This window comes from Hemibagrus wyckioides, linkage group LG18 (assembly GCF_019097595.1).
Source record: "Hemibagrus wyckioides isolate EC202008001 linkage group LG18, SWU_Hwy_1.0, whole genome shotgun sequence".
Lineage (NCBI taxonomy): Eukaryota > Metazoa > Chordata > Actinopteri > Siluriformes > Bagridae > Hemibagrus > Hemibagrus wyckioides.
The window spans coordinates 3,732,501-3,747,105 of record NC_080727.1 but is presented as its reverse complement, the minus strand read 5'-3'; the positions used below and the strand labels follow the sequence as shown (position 1 = coordinate 3,747,105).

General features: G+C 37.6%; 1 protein-coding gene and 1 long non-coding RNA gene across 8 annotated transcripts in view; both read left to right on the top strand.

Annotated features, from left to right (window-relative positions):
- grin1a (glutamate receptor, ionotropic, N-methyl D-aspartate 1a) overlaps positions 1-8,520 on the top strand; it is a 35,965-nt gene extending 27,445 nt beyond the window's left edge. For 4 of the 7 annotated variants that reach the window (XM_058416497.1, XM_058416501.1, XM_058416500.1 and 1 more), the window contains one exon: positions 6,588-8,520. In XM_058416497.1, coding sequence (XP_058272480.1) covers positions 6,588-6,656 — 69 coding nt within the window. In that variant the 3' untranslated portion in view covers positions 6,657-8,520. The remainder of the gene's footprint in view (positions 1-6,587) is intronic. The other 3 variants (XM_058416499.1, XM_058416504.1, XM_058416502.1) reach the window with 1 other exon arrangement.
- A 1,332-nt stretch (positions 8,521-9,852) lies between these two features.
- LOC131368696 (uncharacterized) lies at positions 9,853-13,865 on the top strand. Its single transcript, XR_009207185.1, has 2 exons — positions 9,853-10,569; positions 12,421-13,865. It is a non-coding gene; the product is annotated as an uncharacterized LOC131368696 (long non-coding RNA).
- The last annotated feature ends 740 nt before the right edge of the window (positions 13,866-14,605 follow it).

The window sequence follows — 14,605 nt, the reverse complement described above, 5'->3', positions numbered from 1 at the left end:
GTCACCATGTAGAGGGGGTGTGATCCAAGAGGAGGGGGGCAACGCAAAGCACCTGGTTCATTTGGGCTGCTTCTCTCCGGTGTTGCTAGTCCTGGATGTGGTGTGTCAGTGGTGTTTGTACATTTCTGTATATGTGTGTGTGTTCTTATCATGTTCTTGTATTTGCTTGATATGATGGAAGTGAATGTGATCTTCCGATATGCTGCATTATGTGTTTCCCCCTGCAGCATGCTTCAGTGTCGTGCTTCAGTGTTATCGTTATCACTCCGACTAACCTTGTTTTTTTGTTTTCTTATTTAAACAGCACATCATCTTTTTCAAGGCATGGGATATCAGACTAATGCCTTTTTGTTTTTCTAGAGATCTTCACCAAAGCTGTGCTTCATAATCTCATAATCCCATCTTAAATTTAGGAGATTACAAAAAAAAAATGCATCAATAAGGACGATCATTTCTAATTCTTCATTTTTAATCCTTGGTTTGTTTTAGGCTGGAAACTCTACGTTCCTTTCTTCTTTCTTCTTGTTCTTTTTCTTTTGACCTCCTTTCAATTTAGCAACAGGACAAAGTGAAGTTCCCAGAGTTCCACTGTCCTGAAATAACCAACAGATTAAATTCTTAGAAATTCATAAAAAGGTTTAAAGAAAAACAAAACAAAGGAGGAGAGACACACACGCTGCATTTTTTCCAAGAAGACAAAAAAAAATGACAACAAATGTTGTTTTGTGTGGGTTTATTTTTCTAGCACTGTTCACAGAACTTCCATCGTTGATGAGCACGCTTCTGGGAAAAATATATAATTCTTCAAAAAAATCAGCAGCATATCCAAATGCAACTGATTAACAATATTTCTCCCTTTATCTTAGAGATATCTACAAATGTGTGTTTGTTCTATTCGTAGTCTAAATGTATTGGATCTAGGGTGTGTATGTGCATGTGTGTGTGTGAGGATAAATAAATCTAGATGAGATTTAAGGATAAATAAATCTAGATAAGCGTTTATTGTGTTTTAAAAAATAAGAATAAATAAATAAAATTAATTTTTTAAAAATCCAGAAAGGAGAGAAGCAACGACACCATCCTGTCGGTCACCGGTTTTCTTTTTTAATAATAATAATTATTATTATTATTTTATATCAATGTTTAATTTCTCTCAATGGATATATATGGATTTATGAGTGTTGATGTCCCCTACATACATGCCACACAGCTCCTCTCGTCGTCCGAAAGCATGCGACGTGTCTGTTGAAGAAACCCCGAGTGTCTCGTAGTAGTAGTAGTAGTAGTAGTAGTAGTAGTTATTAGTTGCATCTTATTTTCCCTCTCCGTGGTTGTGATGGTGGTAGACGTAGTAGCATTATGTCTCTGTCTCTCTTGTTGATCCACTGTCTCTCATCAGGGGGCGCTGTGGGCTTTGATACGCAGTGCCAACAGCGAGCCTCCTCAGAGAACACAACGGGCACATGTATTCACAGGGGGGCCAGAGGCACTGCCATGACGCGATGCCAAGGCTGCGAGAAAAAAACACAAACACTCTCTACAGCCTCATCAACAATGCTGCTGGATTTAAAAAGACACGATCCAGCAGTGTTTTGATGATTTCAGGATCTTACTAGTGTTGATTGATGATTTTGTTCCTTGAAAGGTGATTGTAGTGCAAGCTAAACTATGCCAGATTTCTAATCCTGGTCCTGGAGATCTGACTATCCTGTATATCCTTGTGTTATAGTGTTTTCCCTGCTCCTAAACACCAGCATTAAGTGTGTGAAAGCAGGGGAAACACTAACATACATCTAGGACATGGGGGTTCTCCAGGACCTGGGATGCGTGCTATAGTCTAGCGTGCACTGGAATATATCTAGCAAAATAGATATATAGATAGACGTAAGCGCTCTATAAGTATCAATTCATCATCTCTGCTTTGAATTAAGAGACAAATGGAAAATTTCAAAATTTGGAAAAATTTTGAAATTTGGAATTTTTGTGAAGACGGTATTACGGATACATGTGTCCATGGTTCTTGTCATGAATTTTTCCCTTTTTTCCCCCCTTTGTTTAATAATTGAACTCAATTCCTAGCATTATGCCTTTTTCTTCAGCATGTGAACGTGTGTTGATTCACTGAATTCTAATAAAATTCTATTCTACATTTTCACAAAAAATAAAATGCTTGAGCTATTCTCCATTTTGCAATGGCGGGGGATATTGTACTGTATACTTTTTTTTTATTTTAATAAAAGTATGTGTCCTGGCCATTGTAACATGGAGGCAATCATTATATAGTATATACAAGCGCACAAAAATACGACCAAGGTATCTGCATAGCCTGGGGTTTATTTTTTTTCCTAACCCAGTAATGCAGATATCATCCAGAGCAACAACAACAACAACAAAAAGAAAATGCATTTTCCCTCCGCACCTACTATAGATAAAGAGTTACCGCTGGGGGAAGCAAGAGCTCCAGTCCTGCTGCATTTTTTTGACTTTCGGGTATTCAAAAACTTAGCCATGCACATGCTAACCTTAACCTTACAGCCATACAACAATATATCATGAATATCAGGATACGATTGAGGGTCTGAAACTGATTTATGATACAGAAATGCGCTGGAGACCCCGTTTCCCCTTCCGTGTAAATCTGAATGCCTCCTCAGACAGTTACAAGACAAAATGGCAAATCTGACGCGACGGATAATCCAGCACATACACCCAGTGTCCACTTTACCAGGGACGTCCAGCTCATTCTATACTACAGCACCAAATCCACATTTTTTAAAAATCATTTTCTAATAAAGATGTAAGTGTTTTTCAGCATGGGGAAAGCCCTCGGGTTTGAATCTTTTGCATTCTGCACTTTGCAAAAAAAATTTTTTCCCATAACTTGACAAGGTGCATTTTTTTGTCTTTATCATCTTCCAAAAAGAGAACAAAGAAGCAGGACTAATGATTAGAGCTGAGCGTGACACAAGTGACACAACGAACTACTTTGTCTCACAAGCATTCCGGACATAATAGATATGAATATATAAAATGTGTAGGGTTCATATGTTCAGTTTCATTTCATTACAGAATTAAGAACATGTTGGCAAATTGCTGTGGTGCAAGAAGAAGAAAACACTTGCAACAGCATTTGTTGGAAAATAATCTTAAAATGTTGTTGATTATTTTACTTTTACAGCATGACCCAAGTGTTTTATTCCTTACATAGCTACTTCCTTACGTTTTATTCCTTACGTAGCTACTTCCTTACGTTTTATTCTTTACGTAGCTACTTCCTTACGTTTTATTCCTTACGTAGCTACTTCCTTACGTTTTATTTCTTTATGAAGCTACTTCCTTACGTTTATTCCTTACATTTTATTACTTCCTTTCGTTTTATTCCTTACATAGCTACTTCCTTACGTTTTATTTCTTTACAAAGCTACTTCCTTTCATTTTATTCCTTACATAGCTACTTCCTTACGTTTTATTCCTTACGTAGCTACTTCCTTATGTTTTATTTCTTACATTTTATTTCTTCCTTTCGTTTTATTCCTTACATAGCTACTTCCTTACATTTTATTCCTTGCGTAGCTACTTCCTTATGTTTTATTTCTTTACAAAGCTACTTCCTTACGTTTTATTCCTTACATTTTATTCCTTACATAGCTACTTCCTTACGTTTTATTCCTTACATAGCTACTTCCTTATGTTTTATTTCTTTATGAAGCTACTTCCTTATGTTTATTCCTTACATTTTATTACTTCCTTTCGTTTTATTCTTTACAAAGCTACTTCCTTATGTTTTATTCCTTATGTAACTACTTCCTTACGTTTTATTCCTTACATAGCTACTTCCTTACGTTTTATTCCTTACGTAACTACTTCCTTACGTTTTATTCCTTACATAGCTACTTCCTTACGTTTTATTCCTTACGTAGCTACTTCCTTATGTTTTATTTCTTTATGAAGCTACTTCCTTATGTTTTATTCCTTATGTAGCTACTTCCTTACGTTTTATTCCTTACATAGCTACTTCCTTACGTTTTATTCCTTACGTAACTACTTCCTTACGTTTTATTCCTTACATAGCTACTTCCTTACGTTTTATTCCTTACGTAGCTACTTCCTTATGTTTTATTTCTTTATGAAGCTACTTCCTTACGTTTTATTCCTTACATAGCTACTTCCTTACGTTTTATTCCTTACGTAACTACTTCCTTACGTTTTATTCCTTACATAGCTACTTCCTTACATTTTATTCCTTATGTAACTACTTCCTTACGTTTTATTCCTTACGTCGCTACTTCCTTATGTTTTATTTCTTTACAAAGCTACTTCCTTACGTTTTATTCCTTATGTAGCTACTTCCTTACGTTTTATTCCTTACATAGCTACTTCCTTACGTTTTATTCCTTATGTAACTACTTCCTTACGTTTTATTCCTTATGTAGCTACTTCCTTATGTTTTATTTCTTTATGAAGCTACTTCCTTATGTTTTATTCCTTATGTAGCTACTTCCTTACGTTTTATTCCTTACATAGCTACTTCCTTACGTTTTATTCCTTACGTAACTACTTCCTTACGTTTTATTCCTTACATAGCTACTTCCTTACGTTTTATTCCTTACGTAGCTACTTCCTTATGTTTTATTTCTTTATGAAGCTACTTCCTTATGTTTTATTCCTTATGTAGCTACTTCCTTACGTTTTATTCCTTACATAGCTACTTCCTTACGTTTTATTCCTTACGTAACTACTTCCTTACGTTTTATTCCTTACATAGCTACTTCCTTACATTTTATTCCTTATGTAACTACTTCCTTACGTTTTATTCCTTACGTCGCTACTTCCTTATGTTTTATTTCTTTACAAAGCTACTTCCTTACGTTTTATTCCTTATGTAGCTACTTCCTTACGTTTTATTCCTTACATAGCTACTTCCTTACGTTTTATTCCTTATGTAACTACTTCCTTACGTTTTATTCCTTATGTAGCTACTTCCTTACATTTTATTCCTTACATAGCTACTTCCTTACGTTTTATTCCTTATGTAGCTACTTCCTTACATTTTATTCCTTACATAGCTACTTCCTTACGTTTTATTCCTTATGTAGCTACTTCCTTACATTTTATTCCTTACATAGCTACTTCCTTACGTTTTATTCCTTATGTAGCTACTTCCTTACATTTTATTCCTTACATAGCTACTTCCTTACGTTTTATTCCTTATGTAACTACTTCCTTACGTTTTATTCCTTACATAGCTACTTCCTTACGTTTTATTCCTTATGTAACTACTTCCTTACGTTTTATTCCTTATGTAGCTACTTCCTTACATTTTATTCCTTACATAGCTACTTCCTTACGTTTTATTCCTTATGTAGCTACTTCCTTACATTTTATTCCTTACATAGCTACTTCCTTACGTTTTATTCCTTATGTAACTACTTCCTTACGTTTTATTCCTTACATAGCTACTTCCTTACGTTTTATTCCTTATGTAACTACTTCTTTACGTTTTATTCCTTATGTAGCTACTTCCTTACATTTTATTCCTTACATAGCTACTTCCTTACGTTTTATTCCTTATGTAACTACTTCCTTACGTTTTATTCCTTACATAGCTACTTCCTTACATTTTATTCCTTACATAGCTACTTCCTTACATTTTATTCCTTATGTAGCTACTTCCTTACATTTTATTCCTTACATAGCTACTTCCTTACATTTTATTCCTTACATAGCTACTTCCTTATGTTTTATTTCTTTACAAAGCTACTTCCTTAAATTTTATTCCTTACATAGCTACTTCCTTACGTTTTATTCCTTACGTAGCTACTTCCTTTCATTTTATTCCTTACATAGCTACTTCCTTAAGTTTTATTCCTTACGTAGCTACTTCCTTACATTTTATTCCTTACATAGCTACTTCCTTACGTTATATTTCTTTACGTAGCTACTTCCTTACGTTTTATTCCTTATGTAGCTACTTCCTTACATTTTATTCCTTACATAGCTACTTCCTTACATTTTATTCCTTACATAGCTACTTCCTTACGTTTTATTTCTTTACATAGCTACTTCCTTACATTTTATTCCTTATGTAGCTACTTCCTTACATTTTATTCCTTACATAGCTACTTCCTTATGTTTTATTCCTTACGTTTTATTCCTTACATTTTATTCCCTACGTAGCTACTTCCTTACGTTTTATTTCTTTACTTAGCTACTTCCTTACGTTTTATTCCTTACGTAGCTACTTCCTTACATTTTATTCCTTACGTAGCTAGTCCTTACGTAGCTACACACATATTGAAACATCTCCTTTAGCTTTACAAATGTCATCATAAAACCTGATAAAGTGGCAACCTAAGTGTATATCCTGGAGGATTTATAAAAGAATATAAACATACGAAACGACACGTCAGATCTAATGGTACTTTGGATGAAGCTAATTCTGAACTGCCTTAGGAGGTAACCTTTAAGGCACGCCTTATCTGCGCTGAAAACGGAAACAAAAGAACGGTTACATTCGCACTAATGTGTTTTTTTGTGTGTTTTGTTTTATTTTTTTCCTGTTTCTCGTTCTCTCGCTCTCTTTGCAGCAGTACCCACCCACAGACATCACGGGCCAGCTCAACCTGTCCGACCCGTCTGTCAGCACCGTGGTGTGAGATGGAGAAAGAGGGAGCGGGGGATTGTTCGTTTCTTAAAAACAGACATGGGGTGGGGGGAACCAATCGGTGTTCACATCACCCAGGAATTTCCCTTGTCCCGAGTCGCTTACGAGCTTCTGCACCTTTACGAGGACGACAGAGAAGAGCTGATCTTCTACACTGAACATTTTCGGAGATTGGCGTGTAGCGTTGCATCGCACTGGATTTCTTATCACACACACTCACAAATATAGTCTTTACATTCAAACCAGGACACATTATACACCTTTCATTCAACCTAGCAATGATTTGGTTGCACTTTTGAGTATTTTTGTATAGTTCGGTAATAGTGAATGCTCTTGCGTCCATCAAGTGCTGTACGTATGTATTTGATCTCTCGGAAAAAGAAACAAAGCAATCGGAGTAAATTATTATTCCTATGTTTGTACAGACCTCATACGTTCGTACTGAATTTCAGGACGTTTCAGGACGTTAATCTGCCTTTAACAGTATCAGTTGCTTTCTATACTTTAATCGTTGTCTACTCTGTAAGTAAGAACGGCGTACGGAAGAGCATGCGAATACTATCCGAGTAAAACTTTAGTTACATTTAGTGCATTGTCCATAGTGTTAATACTTGAAATACTATTTCTAACGATATAACAATACTGTATATGGCACTTTACGACGATTATATGACCTTATTTTATGACCAAGTGTTGCGGTTCTTGGTTTTCTACTCAATACCGTTTGTATACCTTCGAAAGCCATGCGCTCTTTAGCAGTGAGCCATTTGCATGTTTCAATGCATGTGAAACTTCTTAGCCATGTCCCGAAAAGAAAAGCGCGAAACCCTATTCCGCAATACTGACGTTTTGCATACGATGCGCAAAAAGAGTATCAATGTACATGCCGTATCAGGAGTGGCTTAAGAACATTAAGAATCTACCTAGTTAAGACTATCTATGTATATAAAAAAAAAAGAAAACCTCTTTCTCTGTCTCTCTGATTGAAGTTCTCTCACGCTTTCTCACCTCCAGGCGCTAGAAGGGGTGCATCAAACTGCCAGGTTTTTTCATCCAACCATCACTTGGTGTCTCGCGCAAAACCGTCTCTTGTGAGACCTTTTGCGAGAGGAAGTCCCAAGTGAGTTGCTTTGTATTTGACTCTGGTGCTGCGTTTTTTGTACACACCTATTGGTTAGATGCAAAAAACAGGCCGTTTCCCATGTTCTGGGGATGAGAAACATTTGGTCTAGAGTGACCACTGACCTCTTATTGAGGAATTTTGAATGATGTGAAACAGAAATACGCTTGTTCGGGGCGGACAAACAATTTGAAATTTCTTAAAGATGAAAATGTGAATTATATGAAAATGTTGACTGTCATGATTGTAATCAAACTTTTTGTTGTTACTTCCTAAAATGCTATTTTGGATAAGAAATCTTTGCCTTTTGGTGTGACACTTGACAAACATAAGGACTGACCATCATCCTATCAAGTCCATCGTCTCTGACGGATGAGTGCATGCGTGTTTTTCTTTCGTGTTACTCTATCTCAAGCCATAGTTTGCGTACCTGTAACACACTATTATATCTGCTTTCGGGTCTAATGCGGCGTACCTAAATACAGGCGGCTCTATTTTGGTTTTTCCGGACAGCCAGCCGCTTATATTATTCTGTGAATCATGTAGATGATTGACTCATACAAATAGACATAAGCTTTAACAAACGTTCACACACAAACACTCCCATTAGACCTATTTAAATAAGAAGCGCTTCGAGGTTTGCTGTTGAGTTGAAGCAAAACCTTCTGTTTGTATTTAGATTACAATGCAAATCTTTCTCTGTGCAAATTAAAATATGTGCAGATGACAAACAACAGTGAATGTGTGCTTGATTTTTATGTGCATGAGCAATGTACTTTTATTGCTGTTTGTAATGTATAGAAAAATCCAAATGACTTGTATGTTAATCTTTATCCATAATATGTGAGCTTCATTCATATACACCGATCAGCCATAACATTATGACCACTGACAGGTGAAGTGAATAAGACTGATGATCTCCTCATCATGGCACCTGTTAGTGGGTGGGATATATTAGGCAGCAGGTGAACATTTTGTCCTCAAAGTTGATGTGTTAGAAGCAGGAAAAATGGACAAGAGTAAGGATTTGAGCGAGTTTGACCAGGGCCAAATTGTGATGGCTAGACCACTGGATCAGAGCATCTCCAAAACTGCAGGTCTGCAGTGGTCAATATCTATCAAAAGTGGTCCAAGGAAGGAACAGTGGTGAACCGGCGACAGGGTCATGGGTGGCCAAGGCTCTTTGGTGCATGTGGGGAGCAAAGGCTGGCCCGTGTGATCCGATCCAAGGACCTAGTGTGGTCTGTGTGGTATCCATGCCTCGATGGGTCAGGGCTGTTTTGACAGCAAAAAGGGGAAAAACACAATATTAGGCAGGTGGTCATAATGTTTTGCCTGATCAGTGTATGTTCTAGTGATTATTGGTTATTAATTATTAGCATAAATCTCAATTACTGAAAAATAAAACAATTGCCAGTGCTGCTTTTAATTATATTCATCATGCAATCATCCTAATACTGCCCTCATACCGCACACATGAGATGTTGTAAAATCAGTTGCATTTTTTCCACCAACTGTCAGTAAAACAAATGAGTGCATAGAGAGGGATTTTCCGCCAGTAAAGTGCTGCTAGATTTTTTTTTATGTGTCTATGGCGGAAGAAAATGCTAGACCATGGTAACGCTATCATGACTGCATCATACAGAGCCAGATGTTTACTTTCTACACTACTTCCACATGGATTTTTCTTAAATATAATGTTTAATCTTGCTGTAAAATAGTCAGTTAAGGTAAAAAGCTCTTTATCCTGATACATTATATTGCCAAATTTTTTGGGACACCCCTCCAAATCATTGAGTTCAGGTGTTGTTTTTCAGGGGTTGAGCTCGACCCCTTAGTTCCAGTGAAAGGAACTCTTAATGCTTCAGCTTCATACCAAGACATTTTGGACAATTTCATGCTTTGTGGGAACAGTTTGAGGATGACCCCTTCCTGTTCCAACATGACTGCACACCAGTGCACAAAGCAAGGTCCATAAAGACATGGATGAGCGAGTTTGGTGTGGAGGAACTTGACTCAGAGTCCTGACCTCAACCCCATAGAACACCTTTGGGATGGGACAACTCCATCTTATATTCATGTGCAGGTAAAGGCAGACATCCTGAAACCTTTGGCAATATCGTGTATGTTTAAGATCTCTACAACGAATCTGTTCTAGCAATGGCCTTCTGTGACGTCACCTCGACAAACTTCTAACAGGAGATTAACAAATCAACAAATCAGCACCAGAATCACTGGTAGATATTTAAAAGGTTGGTGTTTTGCTTTAAGCTTATCCCTTATGTGGTGTATGTACACAGCAGGAAGACTTCTGGGATTTATTTACTTGTGCATGTAGGAAGCACCTGCTCTGGTCTCTACCCAATTAGACTACAAAGAACAGAATGTTCACAGACTCTCTCTCTCTCACACACACACACACACACTTTCTCTATTTCTGTCCTTCTGTCTCTCTCTCTCTCTCACACACACACACACACACTTTCTCTCTCTATCTCTCTACTTGTCTCTCTCTCTCTCTCTCTCTCCACCCCTACACACACACACACACACACACACACAAGCAAATATTTTTAAGGGCGGTATCCACGCCTGTAGCTCATACAGGAACTGCAAAACAACAAAGCAGCAGCTCTCACAACGAGAGACGACGACTATCTCCCATTTTATATCCAGTTTATTGTGCATCTCTCTCTCTCTCTCTCTCTCTCTCACCGTGGACACACACCTGCCATAAACTTTATTCCACAGCGAATTATGAGGAGCTGCTACTAGAAGAGACCAGGTAAACTCTTTCACCACTTTTAATGAGAAGTAGTTTATTCATTTACGTCATGGTTTATGGAATCGCAATTTATTTACAGTTGCAGCCATAAAAAAAAAAAAAAAAAACAGAAACGGGAAAAAGTGGTCAGCAAGAAAGTAGCCAAGCAAACATACTGCGGCTTTAAAATGAAGAATAAATCCTCAGGAACTGACATTTCAGTCGGCTAAAATGCTTGATCCTAAATAAACTATGATGAGGATGTATATAGTGAATAATCAAGCCGGTGTTCTGTGGAGTATTCGTCTATTAGATGGCTAAATCAATACCTGAATAAATTTTCCACTTAAAAAAAAAATGTATATACTTGAATTAATTTTGCATTTATAACTAAGACATTATACAACATCCACTTTATTTTGTCCCGAAAGTGAAATAAAAGTGAAAATGAATGGACGCATCAATGCTGTTTGTATTAGCTATCAAGCTATCATGGCGATCCTTTTTCTTAACTGCATTATAAAATGTTTTCCTATGTTTTTAGAATTGACTAAAAAAATCGAAACAAACAATTTTAAGGTACTATTTATAAGTACGCGCTTAAATAAAGTGTCTTTTTGTTGGAGGAAAGTATACACAACACAACCCTGTAAAAAAATGGCCGGCTTTTGTGAGGGGAAAAATGAAACCAAGATAAATCATGTGAGAACTTTTCTTTTCACCCTCACTGTAAAATTACTATATATATATATATATAAATGGAATATATTACGTTTCAGAAAGCAAAAAACCCTTAAATATACAAAGAACTGCTTAAGGAACCCATTCAGAACTTCTAAGGTGGTATTTTGCAACTGTGCATTACATTTAATGGTGTTGTGCAAGCCTCTTTCCAGTGTAGTGTAGGAGTTTCAGTCATAGAAATGGACCAGATTCTTATTCATTCTGACTCACTGGGAGTACACAGGTCAAGAAAGTGAACACAACGTGACTGTGAATAACAAGGGTGAAAACAACGTCAAGTCAGAGGAAATTCATTCCATGTCAGTTTACGTTGCTTTGAGGGTCAGGTGTCCATATACTTTTGGCCAAACAGTCTTTAGTGGATACTGCAGTGTTTCATGCATGTCTAAAAAATTCAGCTTCTGACAAATCATTTATCCAGATGACTCCAGCTGAGTAAATGACAAGGTGAGTCTGTGAGTAAAGATTAAACCCAAATGGTCTTAAAATTCTTTAATTCCTTCTTTCCCACGACTATAATTGTAGAGTCCAGAGGATCAGCCTTCAGAGGATAAGCCTTCAATTATTCTTTTATTCTCTCTGAATTATATCATTTTATAACACAGCAGTTCTATCTATTTAAGAATGTACTTTTTATCTGTTTATAGCTACATTTAATTCATCATGAAATCTTATGTGTGTCGAAAAACTCACCGACTGTTAGATCTGAAACTGGAGACTCCTTCCAAAAATACTAAACAGCTCCTGAAAGAAAACAATAACTTCTGATCTGTTAATCTAAGTGAGGTTGTGTTTATTTGTCACATATACATTACTGCACAGTGAAATTCGTTCTTCGCATATCCTATAATTGGGGGGTGGGGTCAGAGCGCAGGGTCAATCATGATGCAGTGCCCCTGGAGCAGGGTGGGTTAGCGGCCTTGCTCAAGGGCCAAACGGTGGCAGCTTGGCAGTGCTGGGGCTTAAGGTGTCCCTTTGTAAGATGTTATTGAGTATTTGAATAATGTATTGAGTATGTTAATGAGCATATAAATGTAAAAAACCCATCTTCTGACCAATCAGAATTGAGAATACAAGAGTGCTGTGGTGTACATAGTAATCCAAGTAAAAAATATTGTGTGTTCTCAGGTTGAGAGATCTCCAGGTCAACCTCTAATTGTGCTGGAAGGATGGGAGAAAATGAACAATGTCTGCCGGGACCCGTCGCACCTCCCCACTCCAGCTGGCTGAAAAAGTGCCTGCAGAATTATTTGGGGCCTGAGCCTGATGTGGAACATGCGGTCCACACCGATCACGCGACGCACCGTTCCATTTGCTCCAGAAAGCTTTTAATTGTGGCTTTCTTTGCTGTGCTGGCTCTGGCTGTCATGGGGCTTCTGCTGTTCTGGAACTACCAGTGCATCTTCGTGTGGCGGATGTGCTACCAAGACGAGGATCTCTCCAGCACCTCTGCATCCGGAGACTGATGAAGGGAACCTACGAGGGAAGGAAACGCATCTAAAGCACACCCTTCCTGATTTATTCATTAAACATATTACATGCCTTTGAACTTGATGATGAATAGAAGTACTTTTGCACCATTGATGCTGCTTTTAGATTCTGGAAACCTTGAGGCATAAGCTAGCCAAGTGATTCAGTGTGTCTGTTTATAATGACAGTAGTTCACTCAGTGTAGTTACATTGGTCACAGTTTAGCCTTGTATAATGTATTATATACTCTCAGGTTTGTCTGCATCGTGTGCCTTGGATTCAATTCTGTGAGATACTGGAGGTCAAAAATAGATATTGAGTTACCACAAGCCAACAGGACAGATTCAGTCTGTACCTTAGCACTGATTCTACAAGTCTCTGGAACTGTACACTTGTTTTTCTAAAAGATTAGTGTGTTTTGCTGACCACAGAGTGCCGTGTAGTGACCGATCAGATCCGGTGACTGTGATTTTCATCATTTACTCCTCATCAAACCGTTCAGCGGACTCATGTGACCTGTAGACAGGATGGGGGCGGGGTTCTATTTTAAAAGACCACGCCCATCAGGATAGAAGGTTTAAGCTGATCAGTCTATATATGACCTGTCTATATATATCATATATAGCTATCTGTCCATTTTTTGTACTGCTTACCCTACACAGGGAACCTGGAGCCTAACCCAGGGACTCTGGACAGGTTACACATTCATCACACACACAGATTAGCCAAACACAGTGTCTTAGAACTGGAGGAGGACAGTGGAGAACCCGGAGCAAACACCTGAAGCACAGGCAAGACATGCAAACACAGACGAACACAGGGTGGAGACGGGAATCGAACTCTGGAGGTTCTAGACCAACATGCTCTAAAAAAATAACTATGAAGTTGTATAAAAATAATTCATTTACATTTCATACACAGCACATCAATGCACTGTAATGATTATTTAGTGAACACTGCCTTTTAATGAGCTTTGCTTTAACCGAGCACCACAAGAGGGAGGTGGAGACCACAAGAAAAGTGGGTGAACTCTCTGGAATGACCTGTAATCAGAAAATGTGATCTTGTTTAATTGATGACGAATAAATATTATATTTTAAACAGCCAAATGAAAATTGTGAATTCTTTACTGTGGTTTTGTTTTTCTCAGGATGTTAGCAGTAAAGCCAGGATACACACAAAACCCCCCAAGGGACCATACTTTTATTTTTCTTCTAAAAGTAGAATAGAAATTCTGTTTGGTTTTTATACTCCCCGTGCTGCAGCCTTGCTTTAAGGTCTGTACCCAGTTAAATGGACCAGTGGAGGTAAACCAGCTCATGCTTGGAATGGAAACTGCACTATTCCAGGGTATCTGTCTTTGTCAGTATTGCTTTGGAGCAAAAGCAGTGGAAATCAAGATGCCTGAATACACGGAGCAGGGAAGCTTAACTCACTCTCCCATGCCAGCACACACACCGTGCCAAACAAGAACAGCTTAGACTTTGGATTCAACCCAACCACATCAATTCACTCTTTTAAACAGTGGAGGTATTTCAATGGATAGCTAATCCACCGGCATTTTTATAGCCTGTGCCATGACTCTGCAAGATTAGCAAACAGTATCTGATCAGATTCTTTCAAACTCTAGCAGGCTTTGTGGGAAAAAAAGGTATCCAATTCCATGATATTAACATGTAGAACATTATTCTGTAGAACTTTTATGACCTCAAACAAGCATTAACAAAAAAATTTTGTTATAATAATAATTTTTTTAAAAAATAGGAAAAGAAAAGTGCCATACGTGTAGTCAGCTCATTGAGGGGTACCTGTTAGTGGGTGGGATATATTAGGCAGCAGGTGA